The 18,913-nt window shown below is 41.8% G+C and overlaps 2 protein-coding genes across 2 annotated transcripts; both read right to left on the bottom strand.

Annotated features, from left to right (window-relative positions):
• Positions 1–999: 999 nt before the first annotated feature.
• On the bottom strand, positions 1,000–6,108 carry LOC108095480 (zinc finger protein sens). Its single transcript, XM_017196595.2, has 4 exons — positions 5,710–6,108; positions 4,107–5,218; positions 1,969–2,119; positions 1,000–1,750 (listed from the first exon to the last, which is right to left on the bottom strand). The coding sequence occupies exons 1-4, from the start codon at positions 5,870–5,872 to the stop codon at positions 1,518–1,520; spliced, it is 1,659 nt and encodes a 552-aa protein (XP_017052084.1). The 5' UTR covers positions 5,873–6,108; the 3' UTR covers positions 1,000–1,517.
• Positions 6,109–17,338: 11,230 nt separating this feature from the next.
• On the bottom strand, positions 17,339–18,608 carry LOC108095401 (GPN-loop GTPase 2). The gene has a single exon (XM_017196484.2). It carries the CDS (start codon positions 18,542–18,544, stop codon positions 17,618–17,620), a length of 927 nt encoding a protein of 308 aa, XP_017051973.2. The 5' UTR covers positions 18,545–18,608; the 3' UTR covers positions 17,339–17,617.
• Between the last annotated feature and the right edge of the window lie 305 nt (positions 18,609–18,913).

Genomic DNA, 18,913 nt, shown 5'->3' with positions numbered 1-18,913 from the left:
TTTTCTTCGTCAACAATTGAACTGCATATTTCTCTCTCTTCCTTCCCGGGTTTTTTGTGCAATATTTTGTCAATTTCGATCAATTTGTGGCGTGCCAAAAGGCCAAAAGAACAACCCGACGATCGAGTTTGTGATGCTCCTCCAAGTGCAATCCTGCGGTCGCTGATTTCGTCGATTTCTGATTGCGATTCATCATGAATGGCGATAATGAGGGAAGTCGGTGATTTGTAAACTGCCAAGCTTCATTTCGGGTGTTTTAAAGTGCCGCAAAATGCATTCGGACATTTCGATTACCGAAAATTGCGATCAGCAGTCCTCAATGACCATTGCTCCCTCCGTTCCTCCGCTGAAAGCCCCTCAATTCTCACTTTATTTCGCCAGCAATTAGTTCGAACTTCGAACACTTATTGGCGTTTTCCCCAAGGAGGGGAAGTGTACCTGCTGTAACGCGGCGACTTACAAAGGGCATTCCCCAAATGCCACTTTGGGCACAGATCAAAGATCACCGCGTCACCCGAAACAGGAGCAACTTATTCCCCATCAATCGAGTACGTGCAGGAATTTGTCTATAAAATCAGGTTTGCGGACAAACCCCCAAAAAATATTTGGAGCGCCTGTGACAATTTGTACCAAAATGTGGAAACGCAAAGAAGAAGGCTGTGTCCTTGATAATAAGGAATGTTTTGGATGAAAGAATGGTCCAAATAATGAGATATTTACCCCACAAATGGTTGAAAGGGTTTTTGAATCCATGGAAATTAATTCACATGAAGATAAGAATTTTTTGTGTTTTTAAATGATTTTGTAATAAGTTAAATCCCTGGCCTTTCAAATGAATTTCAAATAATAATTCATGTATGTATTTTCAATAATTCATGTATTTTAAGTTCCATTTATTTCATGTATTTATGCATCACAAACATCCAAAAAATGTACGTTTCTGGAAAACCCGTAAAAACAAAAGGAATTCGTGTTCTTTGTTCTCTTTTAGCTTTCAACTTTATTTTCCAAAAAATCATATGTTTTCTTAATAAATATAATTACAATAAAAGTCATTGGGCAAATTATAAAATAAGAGTAAACTAAAAATTCGCATAAACTGTATAAATAAATGGGGAATGGCCATTATTCAACTTAAATAAGTTAGGAAACTAAATTTAGACAAGTGTTCGCCGAATGGGTTTTCATTTGTTTGAGGTTGTTCTTTGGTACGTTTAGCTGCCAATTTTGGGTTATTTTTAAACCAAATCAATATGGGTTAATGCAATAAATAAGATAAGTAATTAGGCTACATTTTAACGGCTACAAGAAGAGTCTTATGTACAGGCTTACGGCAGTAACTTAGCTAGTGAAATTTAACAATATCTCTTATACAGTACAATAAATCTTTGCGAAGGCCTAAACAAAACAAACTTTGGCTTCATAGCAACGACTTAGAGTTAGAGTTCACTCCTCCTTCGACTGGTTTGTTGCCATCCTGCGATCTAATACTGGGATCAGAGAACTCCTCGCCGGGGTCAGCAACTACTGCTGCTCACCTCCATCTTGAGTGGCTTCAGATCCTCGACGGCGGGCGCCTCCTCGTGGCGACTCTCCCGGTGGCGCCGCAGATCCACCTTCCGCTGGAAGGACTGATCGCAGAGCAGGCAACCAAAAGGCTTGTAGCCCGTGTGCTTCCTCATGTGCGTGATCAAGTTGGAGCTCTGGCTGAAGGCCTTCAGGCACACGGTGCACTTGTGCGGCTTCTCGCCTGCAAATCGATAAACACAATTAGTTAAATGCTGGTTCAAAGTTTATTAATTGCCGCGGAGTGTCAGCTTTGCAGCAATTAGTTAAATTGAAAGGCGATAGAAATCTGTGTGACTTCAGGGTGGAAATCTATTTGCCTTTCAATCTGACATATTTGCTCGGGGGTAAAATAGGTTTGGTGGGGGGTTTTGGCTTTGATTTCCCAGGAATTCAACTTACCGGTGTGTATGTAGGTGTGCTTCTTCATGTCGGACTTTTGGTGGAACCGCTTGCCGCAATATTGGCAGGGATATGGCCGCGTATCGCTGTGGATAAGCAGATGGGTCGACAGGGTGGATGAACGCTTGAAGCTCTTGCCACACTGTTTACACTGCAAGAAACCAAACAAAGGGAATGGAAACATTCAGCATTAGCATTATAGAACGAGTCACGATTTTGTGTTTTTAGAACTCAGAATACCCCAAGTTTGAACAGCTTGTGCCGTCTGTGTATCCCCAAAAAACCAAATAAAATCTGTCAAAAGACTTGCTAGATACACATTCGAATTGTTTTCCACAGTGTGTGTCTGAGCCAAATTCGCAGTGGCAACATGAATTAAACTAGATTTGTGAGTGTGCAAATATTTGTCGGTTCAGGTGACGACAACAACCCCGAGCTGAGGGAAAACCCAAAGCCAAACTTGGTTAGCCCACATTAAACGTGCTAGAAACTCTCGCATTTCTCAGCGCAAAAAAAAAAAAAAAAAAATTAAAAACAGCTAGTTAAACAGAAGGAGGGCCCAATGCTAAATCTCAAGTGAAACACTTTCCAGGGAGCCACAACAACCATACCAAGTGAAACACTTTCCAGGGAGCCACAACAACTATACTATGTGTTCGTGGGCCAAACACAGCTGGTAGGGTAAAACCGATCGCGGATTGGACGGATTGGCTCCACTTGGCTGTAACATCTTCGGTTGTCAGATTAAATGTTTGAACAGTTTGCCAGTTGCAGCAACGAGTGAAGTAGCCAAACATTGACATAACACAACTCAAATCGTTCATCAGCTCGGCCTACGTGGGCGACATTTATTAAACACAAAAAACACGAAAAAATGTGAGACAATTTTCGTGCATTTTTTCTCTCTTCTCCGCGTAATTGTAAATTGACACAAGTGTCGGTTTTTAAATTTCTTTCTTTCTTTCTACTTTTTTTTATTGATTTTTATTTATTTTTTTTCGCTGCCTTGTTTTTGGGATTTTCTATTTGCGCATTGCATTCGAGTGGACCATATCCATATCCATATATCCACATATCCACATTGGCTAGACTCAGACCCAATTAGTTGCTCTATTGTTAAGCTGCCTTCGACTGGCTGAGACATAATGTCAATTTGCTTAGCTTCGACAACGGAACGGAAGTTGGCAAAGCTCGAAAAAATACAGCAAATCGAGCGAAAAAACAAAAAAAAAGAGCTAAGGAGAAACCCCAAAGTCTGAGTCAGCCGGGTGGGCCTCCTACGGTGAACAGATGTAAAACAAAAGTTACAGGAACAAAAAAAAAATTCGAATTTAAACATAAACAGCAGAAAAACTGTGACTGCGCCTGCGCCAGAGACTCCGGCAACTGTCTTCTCGGCTTTTTCGGCCATATGGCGGTCCTGAAGCCCGAAGAAAACCTATCGCATTTCTCCTGCCCCTTGAGTGTGTGAAAAAAAAAAAAAATTGAAAATCGAGTAAGGACTCGCGACGGGTGTTGATGGATATAAACGCAATATGACATCGAGGGTAGGCATAAGGCAAAATACTATATAAGGGTAAGTATGTGGTATCAAATTCCTGAGGGTCGTGTGCCCTCTTACCTCCGCCGCACAATCCAATATCGAAATGACAATTATGATTGTAATTTGTACATAAATCTTCGAGAGGTCGCACTCCTCCCTCCCTTCCGCTAATCAAAATTATTTGATTAACTAATTGCGTGATTTCGATGGGACTTAATTGAATTTCCATCGAGCTCCTCTATCTGTTTGGGTTGTATTACCAACTTTATTACGGTATTTGCTGTGCCACTTTTCCAAATTGAAAATGGTAGTCGGAAGAGAGGAGGTCTTGGCCCCGGCCAAAAACAATTAAAGCCATCGAGGACAAAAATATGAAACAATTAACACGAGGGAATTGCCGGGGACACGCAACCTTATGCAATGAAAGTATTACACTACCAAAGGATTCGATTGCTATATAGATCGTGTAACCTCCAGCTGGACACGTGATAAACCCATTAGATAGGGGCCAGAGTTCAGAGATTTTCAAGCGATTTGCCCTGAATATTCCCCACTACTTTTGATATCCTGTTTGGAGTCCGATGAAAGTGCTTACCTGGAAATTCCTGCCGCTGCGCTTCTCCTCGACTTCTCCTTGGTAAGAGGACGAGGAGGACGAACGACGTGCAACATCTGTGGCAGTCGAGTCAGGATGTTGCTGCTGCTGCTGTTGCTGCTGCTGATGTTGCTGTTGGTGATGCAACTGTTGCTGATGTTGCTGCTGCGGCTGCTGGTGTTGATTACGCATATAGCCAAACTCGGCGGCTGCCACCAAATTCATGAGAGCGGCTGCCGATCGGCTGTCCTGCTGCTCGTCCTTGATGCGATGATGATGCGAATGCTGATGCTGATGCGACTGCTGCTGCTGCTGCGGTTCGCTCTTCTGCTTCTGCAAGTGCTGCGTGAGTAGCTCCAGATTGTTGCCGGTGAGTCCGGCCATGAAGGCACTGCGATGGGCATACAGTTGCTGCTGGGCCACCTCGAACTCCAGATCCTGCACGGAATTCGATGGGGGAGCGGAGAGCGAGGAGATGGGAGACTGCAGCGAGGATATAGAGGCGGTCCTGCGCTCGTACTTGAACTTCCTCACAATGGGATCAACCTGGTGCTCCTCATCCTCCTGCTCCATCTTCAAGCCGAACTGCTCCCTTCGCGCGGATCTCTCGCACATGGAAGCCGGTGACCAGATGATGTTGCCCTGGGATCGCTGGCGTTGTTGTTGCTGCGGAGTTGCCGAACTCTTAAGGTTCACAGCCCTCAAAGGAGGCGGGGTCACATTCAGTGAGGTCATGGGCTCCACTTCGCTGCTGGAGCTGCTCCGGCTGCTGTTGTTGCTGCTGCTGTGATAGCGATCCTGGCCAGAAAGATCCGTCGCTGTGATGCGCTCCTTGGTGCTCAGGTTCAATGGCATGTCCTCGTCCTGCTCCTGCTCCTGGTCCTCCTCCTCCTGCTTGGCCCCCATCTCCACCTCCCCGTTCAGCTGCAGCTCGTGCTCCTTTTCGGGGGTCAAGGCGTAGTCGCGATCCCGCTGACCCAGCACCACGGAGGCGGGTGACTTGGGGGTCATGGGGGTCAGCGGAGTGCCCAAGGCCGTGGCCGAGGACAACAGGAACTGGGGCCACAGAAGGGCACTCGAGTAGAGCAGCGGGTTGTACAGAAAGGGAAGATCTAGGATTGGGAATAAAAAGATTTGAAATCAGAAGGGTTATTAAAGGGTTATTGTGTGGTATGTAACTTAAATGATTCTATTTAAATTGGTAATGAAAATAATCATTATTTTTTTATGCTTTCCAAATATATTCGTGATAAATATTGATTTAGAATTAATGCTTAAGAATGTTTAATTTGTTCAACTTTAAATACTCAACTCCACTGAATGGCTTTCTTTTTTGTAAAAATTGATTTTTCTGTAACTTTTAGTAAGAACATAAAAAAAAAATAAAGCTCACTCAATGTTGGAAGAAGATAAAAATTCTGTTCGATATTGTCAAGCCATTAAAAGAACAATCCAAAATAAAAGAGTAAAACTAACAATGGAACAATCTAAAGATCAGTTCTTTTTTGTTAAAGGCTCCTCAAAATAGTAATGCAAATAATAAAGAAATAATCTCTGTCTGATCTCCTTTAAATCCCAGTGGATCTGTGGTCCTGGCACTCACCTCTTCCGTTCAGTTTCTGAGCTGCGGCGGATGCAATCACAGTGTTGAAGGCGGACGCCCGTTGCATCCACTGCTTGTCGAGAGCAGCTGCCCCATGACAACCCAATCCCGCTGGACTCGGCTGCTGCGAATGCGGCGATGGCGGCGGCGAAAGGTGGTTCATTTTGATTTCGGATCTTAACTTTTCTTCTCACTTGTCTTTAACAATCTTTGGGTGATTTCTCTCAGTACTTTTCACTGCACAAATCTCACTTCTTATTTGTTTTTTTTTTTTTTTTTTTTTTGGTAGGAAACTGATCTTCGATTTGAACTGATCTTCAAGGGGATTTAGCTTGTTTCTTGTGCGGTATTCCTGACTCAATGGAGACGAACACGTCCGTATCGCTCGGTGCTTCGCACCTGACTGAATCTTTGGTCGATGGCTCGGTTCTAAATTGAGCCAACGGTGAAGCGACTTGGCCCGACCAACACACCAAAAAAAAAAAACAAGCAAAGGTACAAATCGAGCTCTCTGTTTTTCTGGCTGTGTGTGCGTGTGTGAGTGTGGTGGCAGCAAGCCGAATCAAAACGGTCCCTCTGTGTATTGGTGTTGACTCTTTTTTTGGTGGTGGCTCTCGAGCCCTTTGCGTGTGTGTGTGTGTGTGTGTTGGCCAACTCTGGTTTTTCACCTTTGGCAGCAGTTGGCGGCTGTTGCAGTCCTGTGTGCATGTTGTAAGGGTCAAGACGCACAGTTAGGAGTCCTTCTCGATCGCCCCCTCCCCCTTTCCATTATCCTTTGTGCACGTACATGTACCACCACCACCACTACTGGTTTTCTTCTCGGCAGCACGCGTTTCCCTACTAATTGGTATGCAGTTTAAGTTTGGCGGGCGTTCGTTGTCCTTTTCCCGCTGCCGCCTTTTAACTGTTACAATTTCTGCTGCTGCTGCTGCTGCCGCTGCCGCTGCTGCCACCAACTGTTGTTGGCTTGGGAATATTGGGACTTGGGTCTTTGGAGACAGGGAGTGCAAGCGAGATGGAGTTAGCAATCGGCGGAGGATTTCACTACTGATCGCTGATAGAAAAGAGGAGGAGGAGGAGAAGGGGGAGGGCGGGAACCAGGCGGGGTTACCTACAAATATTTAGGTGGATGAAGATCCAACATCTGTCGCGGCCACTCAACACGCCAGCATTTGACTAGGCAATATTTTAGATAATGTTTAGATTGCGTTTAGATTTAATCAAAATTCTAAACGTGTTTTTAATTTTATTTTTTCAGAGGTTTTTATTAATTTTTTAATTGCATAAAAACAAAAGCTTAGATGAAGACATAAATTGTTAAAAACATTTAGTCGTTGGATTGTCAAAAAAAATAAAGCAGGCCATAAGTAAAGTCCGATCATTTTGAAAACAACAAATTACGGGAGCTTATACAGGTTTTTGAATTTATCAGTATTTGGCTTGATAACTTATTTGATATAGATCCTATAGTTTGGCGTTTCAGAAACCAAAATTTAGTTTTTTTCTTGAGTTGGGAGTCGTAAAGGTTTGAATTTAGTTTATAAAACAATTTAAGAATCCCCGTTAAAATAAAACATTGTTTGCTGTACAGAAAAGACTTAAATTTTTATTGAATATAACTATTATTTTAAAACCGTTGAATTATTTTCAAACCGTAGCCTTTCGTTAGAAAAGGAAAATTTAAATTTTTTGTGGAATTATTTTTTACAATTATTCAAAAAAAGTTTTTAATAAAACTTAAAGTTCTTTGTAATTTCCACAGGAGTTACAAGGTGTAGTGTTTCTTTTGTGATTTGACAGAGGATAGTTTATTTCCCCATAAAAACATTTACAAAACTGTAATCATTAAGGATCCCATCTCCTCGCAGGATCGTACATATTAAACCACTCAAATGGGACGAGCACCTGCCACTTTCTCCCTCTCCTGGTAGCTGCACCTTTTCCCGAGCTTATCCTTCGGCCGTTCGAGGTCCTCCGCCTCCTTAGTCCTTGGTTCTTCGCCATGCTTGGCCACCTCGTCTTGGCCGCCTCAATTCCAGTTTATCTATCCTTGGCGCGGGCCACACCTGCCTAGAAAACGAGCCAAGCAGAAGAAGAAGAAGAAGAAGTGGCGGGCGCACACTTCCACATTTAACGATCCTCTTCCTTCGTTGCTGTCAGCAATTTTTTTTTACTCCCTTCCCCTATTTTTTGGCGCAATTTTCTTTGGCAGGACATGTGCAGCGCTGTGGCGACACCGAAATTCCTGAGGACACGAGTCCGCCACGGGTGTTGCCGATCTAGCGAAGCGGTACGAGGCACGCGGCCTCAAAGCGGGCCAAAATGGGGGAACCTCGACCGCGATGAGGGCTGGCCAAGTCAACTCGCTTGCCAGTCGGTTGGTTGCGCTTGGCAGCGTTTTTGTTTTTGTTTTAGTTTTATTTTTGTGAAAGGCTGAGGGCGCGTGCCCCTCCATCTCATTCGCTCATCCCCTACCGCTTTGTAACGGATTCACCGTATGCCGCTCACATCTATCATCGTTTGATATGCGCAGTCGCGCCGTTACACTTCAATAACAAGAGTTTACGAAGATGAAGCAATAATAACAAAATAAAATTTCTTCAAAATTTTATAGTGCTTTCCAAATATTATTTAAGCATTTTGTGTCTTTACTTAAATTATACAAAACAAGATTTTGACAAAAACAAACAAAAAAGTTTGTGTGAATATAAAATAATTTCTTGAAGGTACATGAAATGATACGAGAGGGCTTATAAAATATGGTATGATCGTTTAATTAAATTTAAAGTAAAAAGAACAAATACTTATACTTAATATTCCTGAATATTTTATCAAAGGAGTATCTTTACTTTAAATTAGTTACTTAATGAAAATAAACATATTTTTGCTATTTCCAATACATAAGTTTAAGATGAAAACACAGCTTGTTTTTTTTTCAAGAAAATATTTCCTAGGATAACAGTTGTTATCTATATATTTTTATTGTTTCTCTTTTTAAAAATCTTATTGTTGTCCAATTAAAACGCAGTAAATCAATAATTTAGTGCAGTGCAGCAGAGGCAAAGCAGCCCGTGAGTCGTAAATAATTTTCATTCTCTGTTTTTCGTATCAGCGACATTTTATTTACGACACCCTCCGAAAGTCCCTCAGTTCGAGCAAATCCCACACACTCGGAAACTCGGAAATGCCTGTGCACTTGGCTCGTGGCTCTCGGCCCGCTGCTCTCCGATTGGTCGAAACAGTGCTGGGAGGGCGGGTAACACCTACACGGAACGGGTTCGCGTCTGTGTGTGTGAGCCAGCTCGTGCTGAGGTGAGTTTCTGGCCAACTTGAGAGGTGTGTGGGCTATGGGAACCGTTAGATAGAAGCTGGATTGGCTGAATGAAAGCCCCCATGATGAATGGTTGAGTTGACTTGGTCAATGGCTAGATAAAGTGCCATAAGATAATCCACAATCTTAAACGATTGATAGATTGCTAAGTTGTTTGATTAACCGATAAAAAAATATTCACTTATGTTATTTTGTATTTTATATATGCTTATTTTAATAACTTAATTATTCCAATTTTTTAAGAGAAAACTTATTAGCCAAATATACAAACTAAAAAAGATTATGAAGACAGCAATTTTTGGATAGGATGTGTGATAATTGATATGTATGACATTTTTTGCCCAATACTTGAAATTTTATTCTCAATTTTTTTTTTATTTTGTTGGATGTCAATATTTTTAATTCTGATAATCTGCTATTTTCAGTTTGTTGAGTTTTATTATCCAAATGAAAAAGAATAATCCAAGCTGATCACATCGTTCTTGATATTCTCAAAAAGTATTTAAGTTATTTAAAATGTTAAATTACTGAGATTCCTTGACCACTTTCCCCTCAGCTTTCCTCACCTACTCGTCGGGTTTTTACTGATTTATCGTACTATCTGCCGTCATCGTTTAAAGCACCGAGAGACCATTTAAGTATTCTCTATTTGTCTCACAGTGGGTGCTGCTGGTCCAGAGGCCTCTGCCGCTGGAAAATTCCGCACAACAAATCAGGCGGAAATCTGTAATAAATTTATTATTATGTAGCCTGGCCATGTGGATTATAATTGTCTTGGCAACAAATGGAGGCCGGAGCGATGCCCACAGCGAGGCGACAGTGGCCACCGACCAGCTACTGGTTATGAGCACGAAAACGAAAACCAAGGAGGAGTCCGAATCGGAATCGGACTTGCAGTCGCTGTCGCTGTCGCCGGTTCATATCGTGCAGATTGTTGGCAATTATTAAAATGATAATTGCACAAATCTGGCTATCAATTGACGACCATCGAAGACCTTAGACCGGCGCAGGCCGCAACAACAAACCAACAACGGCCAAAACGAGCGAAAGCCGCGCGCGCACAGAAGCTGCTGAAAAAATAAACCCCAGCGCGGACGCATGCGCAGATGCAGTCAGCGGGCTCCCATTTCCCAGTTACCATTTCCCCCCGGCACTCACCACTCACCGCCCCCCATCTCACCCATCCCACCCACTGGGCCTTGGCCAAGTCCAGGTCTTCTGGCCTGGTCTTCTCTGGCTGCCTGCCTGCCTGCCTCTTATCATGCGGCGTTGGCGCGCTGTGCAGCTTTCCGCCAGCGTTGACAATTTGGTATTAATTTAAGACAACAGCGGCGGCCACAACAGCCGAACAGCCAAACAGCCGAATAGCCGAACAGGCCCAGACAGTTGGCCACTTGGGCCGCAGCACAGTATACAGCACAGCACAGCAGCGAGCAAAACAAAAGACGGACATTTACATGCTGCCAACGAGGCTAACAATGAAATCTGCGTAGTTTGTAGTTTGGCCCACAGAAGGCGGGGGAGGGTCCGAATTGCCTGGCTTAGTCAGAGCTCGAATGTGGCCAGAGTTAAAAGGAAAAATATATATATTTAAAAAATAATAATATTATAAAACCTTATTATAACAAAATATTTTACATTAGTTAATAGTACCCTTTTTCCCATAGGAGAAATAATATTTTTATAGGCTTATAACTTACAAAGTTAAAGTTAAATATTACGCTAAATTTTTTGCTAATAACAGAAATAAAAGAAAAATCCATCAACGGGCTTAGATATTATAACAGGCGATGTAGGATAAATATTAAGAACTACCATTTACACCTTTATATCAGGAATACTCCATGTTCCCCAAATCAAAATATTTAAATTTAAATATTATTATGACATTATGAAGATGTAACTACCTTTTTTTTAATCCATCTAAAATCATTAAACAAATTTTAAGAAATTTTAAATGTTTTTAAAGGTTGGTCCTACTTTTCAACTTTGCTCTGCTTAGCTTTGCTTAGTTTTCCTTTGTTTTGGCTAACTTTTGTCCCTCGACTGCGTCTGCGCACAATTATAAAACAAAATTGATAAAATTATTGTTGCTGCCGTGGGCCGTGGCTGTTGTTGGCTCTCTTCTGGCCCAAAGGAGCCCCACGATGGGCGATTAGCCCGAAGCCAAAAGGTTGCGGTTGCAGTGGCAGTCGGCCCAACTGACCAGCGTGGATGGTTGTGGGTTGTGGGTTTGGGGGCAAAGCCGACCCCTTTTCGCATGATGAAAATCAGCGAGTGCCGCAGGAAAACTGCAACTGGAATCTATGGTAATGCGACCGCGAGGAAACCTCGTTCCGGCTGCTAGGTGGCTAAATAAAATTTATTTCAATTTCATTTGATATTAATTGCTAATGGCCATAAGATTGAATTCCAATGGTTCGCCTTATTTGGTGACCGAGTGGAGTGGAGGCCAAACAAATCGGGCCAGCAGCGAGTTCTCACTCGAGGACTATGTCGGTGGCTTGTTAGGATTGTGTTTTGTTTGTCTGTTGTTTTGGCCCCGCCCCCTCTGCGCTGGCCGCCCTCTTTTGGAGGAGCTGGCGCCACGACAACAATTTCGGGCTACAAATAAGGCACCGACTTGGGGTCTCGCCCGCACAAATCTCTGACAGTTGAACGCCGTTTGTCGTTTGTCGTAATTAGCAGCCAAATGGTTAACTTGCGATACCTTTTCATTCCCTTCTCCTCCGCCTCCTAATCCTCCTGCTCCTTCATTTTTGACCATTTCTGGCCGGGAGCTGTGCGAAAGTTCAGGGAATCGGTTGGCTAACTTTCGAAATGCAAGCGGCAACCCACACGCTGACACAATTAAGCCAAACACATGTCGTCTCCGGCGAAGATAAGCCATTTATTAACTTTTCACAAGACCTCCAAATGATGCCATAATCTCCGCTTACGGTTAGACATATGGGAGAGAAGCCACGGCTATCTGCACCGCCGCAAGATGCAAAAAGATAGAACGGAAGGAGAATCTCTTAACTTCCTGGAGAAGGTGGGATGCCCTTAAGTTCTATCAAAAAGAAAATGGTTAATAAAACAAGTTTCCTAATAAAAATTGTTATCATTTACAAAAGATATTAACAGAATTTAAACGATTATGATTTCCAATATTACAAACCCAGCAAATCTTATTCTAATAATGGTTTATAATCCAGCTTAATGGATTTATTTACACCAACTAGAGTAGATTATTTCTTTCGCCTGTTCATCTGACTTGACAAAGCTGTAATGCCCGTTGCAAAGACTGTAATTTACTGCTGCTAACTGCGGCTACTGTTTCGCTTCGGGGACCTCCAACGAGCGCCGCTTGACAAGATCCCAGGCAGCAAACAAACCCAAAGGAAGCTGAAGCTGAAGCCCGGCCAACAATTGAACTGCAATAAAACAATTTACCCAAAATAGCGCTCGGCCCAAGAGCAATCTGCTGGTTAACCTGGCATCAGACTGCTGATGCACTGAGAAAAAGGGTAGCTGCCTTTTCATAATATTGCTTACAAATAAATAGTCTTAACTAATGATATACGTTGGAATCGTCGTCCTATGAAAGTTTTAAATTGTTTTTAAATATAACAAAAGTTTGGTTTTCAATCAGGATGATTAGTTTAAAGATTTATATTTAAAAATAAATATTCTTAGAATAACTTTAAATAATGTATTAATCTAGATGTACATTTTCGTTAGCTGAGAACTACAGTAGTTATCAAATATTTTTCTACATATGTTTCTCTTTCATCTTTGGTAATTCCCTTAATTTGTTGTTCTTTCATTTACCTTAACAGTTTTTCAGGACATTAGGAATAGATCTGATTGATTTTGTATTAAGTTTTCTTTCCAGTGTGGATCTGCCGCTGTTACTGGACTCTGGGCAACATTTATCATTGAAATGTGGCGTGCGGCTTCTACGCAGTCGCCGAGGATGCTTTGCGGCACCAAAACGAGCTCCCGAAACTCTCTTTTGACTTTGGCGGTTGCTTTGCATATATGCAGTGTGGCAGGGCTTGAAAGGGCGCGCGGCAGCGGCGGGGGGGGCGTGGCAGTTGGCCGATAAACTAGCCTCGATCCCGACCAGTCAGTCGCGTAAGTCAGGCAGTCGAAAGGCAGTCTGCGGTCGCTGCAAAATCAATTCATTGGCCCTGAACAGATTTTGCCTTTATCTCCGGCTCTCAGACTCTAGGCCTCTTGGACAGGCGGCTGATTTGCATATGTTTTGGTACTTGGTACTTGGCATTGGTACTTGCGACTTGCGACTTGGTTGTGCTTTGCTTCTTGCGACAAAGGCCCTCATAATTGCTTGATTTAGCGACCCATTCAAGGCGAATAGTCAGTCGGCGCCAGCCAGATCTTTGTAGCCTCGCTCTCGGGAGGTTCTTCTTCCCTGGTGTAAATTGTCGTCCGAGAAGGCTACGTGTGGTGCAAGCTTCACACTAAGAAAAATTGAGAGAAAGTTATATTTAAAAATGTTTACTTCAAAAAGAAGCAAAACAACCAGATATAACTACTACTCTGTTCATCGAAAATGATTTATACCTTATCTGAAAGTAAGTTCTTAAGTTCCCAAAAAAAAGGATTGCTTTAAATGTCTTTTGTTTTGGAATATAATCTTTCAAGAAACCAACCAAGCGACATTATATTTTTTCGTAATATGAATTGATATAAAATCCAAATAGGCAATAACAAAGTAATGTTATTTTCAGTGCAGGTTTCTTTAATGTTGAAGTACTAGTGGGTGTCTTGGCGGTTTGTGTCGCGTAAATTGCCAAGCAATTCATAAATGTCAACGCGTCTTGTATGAAAGATGGCAGAAGACTTGGGGGCAGGGGCAAAGTTAGGGGAGATTTATGAGTATGTTTGGCTGCTAAAATCAGCTGAGCAACAATTAGAAAAGGCTTAAGATCTAGAGTAGGGATAATCCCTTTAGGATTTTGAAAAGATACCTAAAATTGTATTTGACCAAACAGATTTAAATAACAGTTAGAGTAGCTTAAAAAAGGCCTTTTGTTCATGAGAAGCTTTATGCAATTTTATTTGTCAATATAATCTTTAGGGAACTGAGAATACCAGAATTGCTTTCACGAAATATCCATACTTCTTATTCGGTTAACACAACTCCCTCAAATGAATATTTCAATTCGTATAATAAGCCATCCTGATAGTTAAAAGCCCTAGAACGTGCTCCAGTTCCCCGAGTCCTGTCTTCGCTTTGACCTTTATTTACACCTTTCGAATCCTGTTGATTTCCAACTGCCCTCGTCTCACCGTTCGATCAAAATATTTGCATAAGCAGAGGCCTGAATTACAGTTTAAGCCAGAAACCTCAACAGCGCAGAGCAGAAGGCTAAAAGCCGAGGTGAGCAGCGTCATGTGCTCGGTTCAGATACAAATACAAAGGCAGATACACCGAAACCCAGGTTTTAAAACCCGGCGAAGACGACGACGACAGCAGGCACGCGCCCCGATCCCGATTCCCAGTCCAAAAACCAAAAGGAACTCAGGTACAAATAAAGGAAGGCAAAAACGCAACGCAGGGGAGAAGAAAAAAAATGAGCAACAGTCAGAAAAAAAGCGAAAAAAAGGACCCGAAAAATGTGCAACTGTTCGGCGATCGTTCGCATGGGTGAATAACCCATGGAAAGGTTTCCTCACAGAATCTCAATCTAGCGAAGCTTAGTTTATAATTTTGGACAGGAAAAAGCTGCTGCAAGATGGAAGATCTTATCGTATCTAATATCTGTGCGAGGGACTCGATCAAATTACAGTTCCGGTCAAGATTGAGCATTTGGTTCCGCTTTTTCGTTCTTCGGGGATGAAGACAATGATGATCGGGGGAGCAACCGTTAACCTTATAAGTTAATGATTTGCCCGATGCCGATGTGCCTTTGGTTGCTGGTTTGCTGGTTGCTGCCTCCTGCACTTCAAGTGCAGCATATGGCGTTCTTACTTCAGCACAACTGACGCAGGATACGCAGGATACTCGGGATCGCAATGCCGGCCTACCTACGATCTGAGTTTTGGGTCGGTTGGTTCACTTCCTATCCTCCAAAAAAGAGCCCGGGCAATCTCCCCCTCTCTCGAATATGTAAAAAGATCAATCAAATATTGGGTTCCCTTCGCCGAGTTCGAGTTCGAGTCTCCCTAGAAGGAATTTCCTACTTGTATCTAGATGCTCACTTGACTCTGGCATTTTTTAAAGGCATTTATACCGTGTAATAGTAGGGATTGGGGTGCCCAGGGTGCTAAAGGGGTATGCTGGTTGGGGTAACTTCTTGGTTTTTAATTTAAGTATTATCTACATAAACAGAAAAGATTTAACAGAAATTAAAGGTTACTATTTTACCAAAAATATTTTCGGAAAATGGATCGTTTACCATTTATGTTAAGTAATATTAAATAATATAAGTGTTGTATTCATTATCTTGACGCGTTATGAAAGTATTCAATTTCTTAACATGTTAATAATACACTCCACTTCTTAATAAAGTAAATATGTTGTAAAATTGAGCTTTAATTGATAGTCTGGAAACTAAATTACTTATTCTTTATATTTTCAATAACAAGTTTCACAACATACCATTTTATACTGCTATTTTCCATTTTTCTACAGGTAATTCTTTAGTCTTATGCAACCAGAACACAACTCCATTGTTTTTTTTCTCCCTGCTCAACTGGCCTTTTTTTCCGACTGTCAGTGCTGGTGTGCACCTGCTTTTCGGGCACAGGACGCGCGTCTTTTGACCGCAATCGTTGCCAGGACTCCACAGAAAAGCAAAACCAAATAGCGCTCTTACAAGCAGGTCGCTTAACTGTTAAGCTTGGCGCGCTTACATCGCAGGGAACCGAACTTAATTTAGGTTTTTTTGCGGGAAGGGAACTTGCGAATTATCCTGCAGAGCGTGTGCCAAAAAAAAACGAAACCGCAACTTACTGCTTTACAAAAATCGTAAAGGCAAAACGAATCCGAGCTTGGCTCACTTCGTCCTGGGACGAAACCACTTTCGTTTATTTTAATTTCGATTGCGGTCAGTCAGGGGAATCGAGGCTCTGGGGGATCGGGGAATCGGGGAATTGGCAGCCAGCCTGCTGCAATCTGACAAGAGCCTGCTGCATTTAATAACTGTTTTCGTTTTTGCCGCTGCTTTTTATACTCTTTAATAAGAAATGTTTAGTTCAAGTCAGTTATAACATTTTTAACTATTAAGTTCAACAATAAAGAAGTTTCTTAAATCAACTACATATATGGCTAAAACTTCCATAGAAAACAGGGCAAAACTACTGTCGAAACATAACCTTTTTTTTAGGGTAATAAGTTTTACCAGTTTCTTAGCTTCACAAGATTTTATTTTTTTGTTTAATTTTCTGTCAGCTTTAATACTCAACCAAATCAAATAATTTGATTTCCATATATACAAATTTTAATAAAAGACTTAAACTTAAATCGAATAAAATTTTTGGAAGGGTATTTCATGCTTTCGAAGTAAATCATTGCTGATGTTTTTGTTGTTTTTCAACTCGTCTGCTGGTGCCTGTAAAACTGCCCCTCGAGTACCACGACCTGGACGCTATATAGGAGTCTATAGCGATCCCGTTTTGCGGTGCACGTGCCACATTTTGCAGCTTGCCACGAGATGTTCACCGGTCGATCGAGCTGTTATCTCGCAAAACAACGCGCCTCGGACTTAATTAATTTTTATTTATGTTAACGAGCCTTTGGCTTTTAGTTAAATCAAAGTATAGGGTCCACATACAGATCCTCCCTTACTTGAACTGAGCTTCTTAAAGTCTGTTCAACGCCACAAGGTTTGATTTCAACATGTGGAAATAAATGAACGTATTACTTTTTACCTTTAAATAAACATATTGTTGTTAGTTATTTTAAATGCAATTGTACATATCATCAACACATTTTACCAAATCGACTAGTGTTCTTAAGTAACAAATTTGAACTAACATGGAAACAATATTTATAATAACCGAGTACGCAATTATATATTTTTTAATACGTGGTAAACTATTTACAAAGGTTTTATACGTTAGTGTTAAATTCTTAGTTAAGTGATTTCTAGTTTGTTAAAACCTTAGATCACCATTAGCTTAAAAATGTAAATACCATTTCCTGAAATCAGTATCCCCGATCAGCGACCTCTAGCGGTGGCTAGGGTTTAAGCCCTTCAAAACTCACCGATAGGTGTCTCTTGGCACACTTTAAATATATATTTGGCTCTTGAAATTAATTTGGGGAAAAAATAAAACCCAATCGTCTTGTCTGATAATCCTGTTCAGGAATATATTTACTTTATGGGGTCTTTAGACTTTCTTGCGACTTGTTACATTTTTTCAACAGTAATTATTGAACTAATTGCTAACAATTTTTATAATGCTGATATGCTCAAAACAAAATTAAGAAATGTAAAACTTCACTACCCGATAAATACAAAAATATCAAATATAAAGAATAGTGTAATTTATTTCGGATCCAGTTGGGTTTAGGGAGTTTATCACAGGCTCTTCATGAAGAGAGGTGCATTTGCGTTTTTTTCATTACTCCTCCATATAGGGCTGAAAGTCGTGCTGCTGACGGGCAGCCTCCGTTTCTGCACCCACCGCACAGGCGAGAAGTGAGTTAACAGTCTGCTCTTCTCCCGCCTTATAAACATAGCCATTGGCTTTATCTATATGATTGCGCAGGCGCAGCATGCTATCCGTGCTAAAAGCGTCCAGCAATTGGAACGAAACCAGGGCGTAGTCCTCTACCATGGAACATATGGCGGCGTTCAGTTTTTGATGCTTCCGCATCGTCGGGTCATCGTCGAGCTTTTCCAGCAGATACTTGAGGTCCAGGACGTCTGTGTAGTAGTCCACATTAAAATGCAACTTGGATTCGTGCTTTCTAAGTAAATCAGCCTTGGAAAGAACATTTACGTGGGGCAGACTCATCCTTAACATGGTATTTAAGGCCATCAGCAAAGTGGCAATGAATTTGGCCGGCTCAGAGCAGTAATGCGAATCGATGAGGTTCATGGTGACTAGATTGTACCGCTCCCGCTTTAGTCGCTCAAACACCCGAGCCATGGCACTGTGATGAGTATACAGCTCGATTTGCCCGGGACAATCAAACAGAAAATAGTTATGGGTGGCGCCCAATTTGCGCAGTGCCGGTAGAAGCCAGTCCTCCAGGTGATCGTAGAGATATTCGGCGCAGTGCATTAATGCCCCGTTTGGGCCCAGCTTCAGGTGCTCCATGCAATCTTCCACGGTGATAAGCTCCATTACACTGAGCACTGGCTCATAGGACATGTTTTCGTTCGCTGGATCCAGATTCACCACGCCGACTTCGCGGCCCAGTTCGCGGTAGAATTTGAAGGCCTCGGCACAGTATGTAGTCTTGCCGGAACCCGGTGGTCCAATAATTAACTGCCCGTAGCGGGGATTCTCCACAGTAGCCTGTGTCGGTAATCTTTGCATCATTTTTGCGGCAAATTGAAGAGAAACAAAAAACGTAAACAACAATGCTTAAGAGTGTGGCCAAAGAAGAGACCACCGAAAAATACTGCATACAGAGAACTAACACTACATACACTGCAACAAAAATGGAGTTAGGTTATATAAGGTCATCTAATACTTTGGACCAAAGGGTTATTTCAATTTCGTGGCAATAAGTTATCAAAAATAAAAATATATATTCACGAGCAGTTGAATTTGTAAATAAAATGTTCAAAATATATTTGAACGATTATCAGACAAAAATTTGGGTCAACAATTGTTGTGAGTATGGTAACTTTGGAATTGGATTGGATTGTTTGGAAATTTTTTTTTGTATTTTTGTTGCTTTCAGTT

Source organism: Drosophila ficusphila, unplaced genomic scaffold (genome assembly GCF_018152265.1).
Source record: "Drosophila ficusphila isolate 14025-0441.05 unplaced genomic scaffold, ASM1815226v1 contig_286, whole genome shotgun sequence".
Classification (NCBI taxonomy): Eukaryota; Metazoa; Arthropoda; class Insecta; order Diptera; family Drosophilidae; genus Drosophila; species Drosophila ficusphila.
The sequence above is the reverse complement of the archived record's forward strand: the minus strand, read 5'-3'. Positions and strand labels throughout refer to the sequence as shown.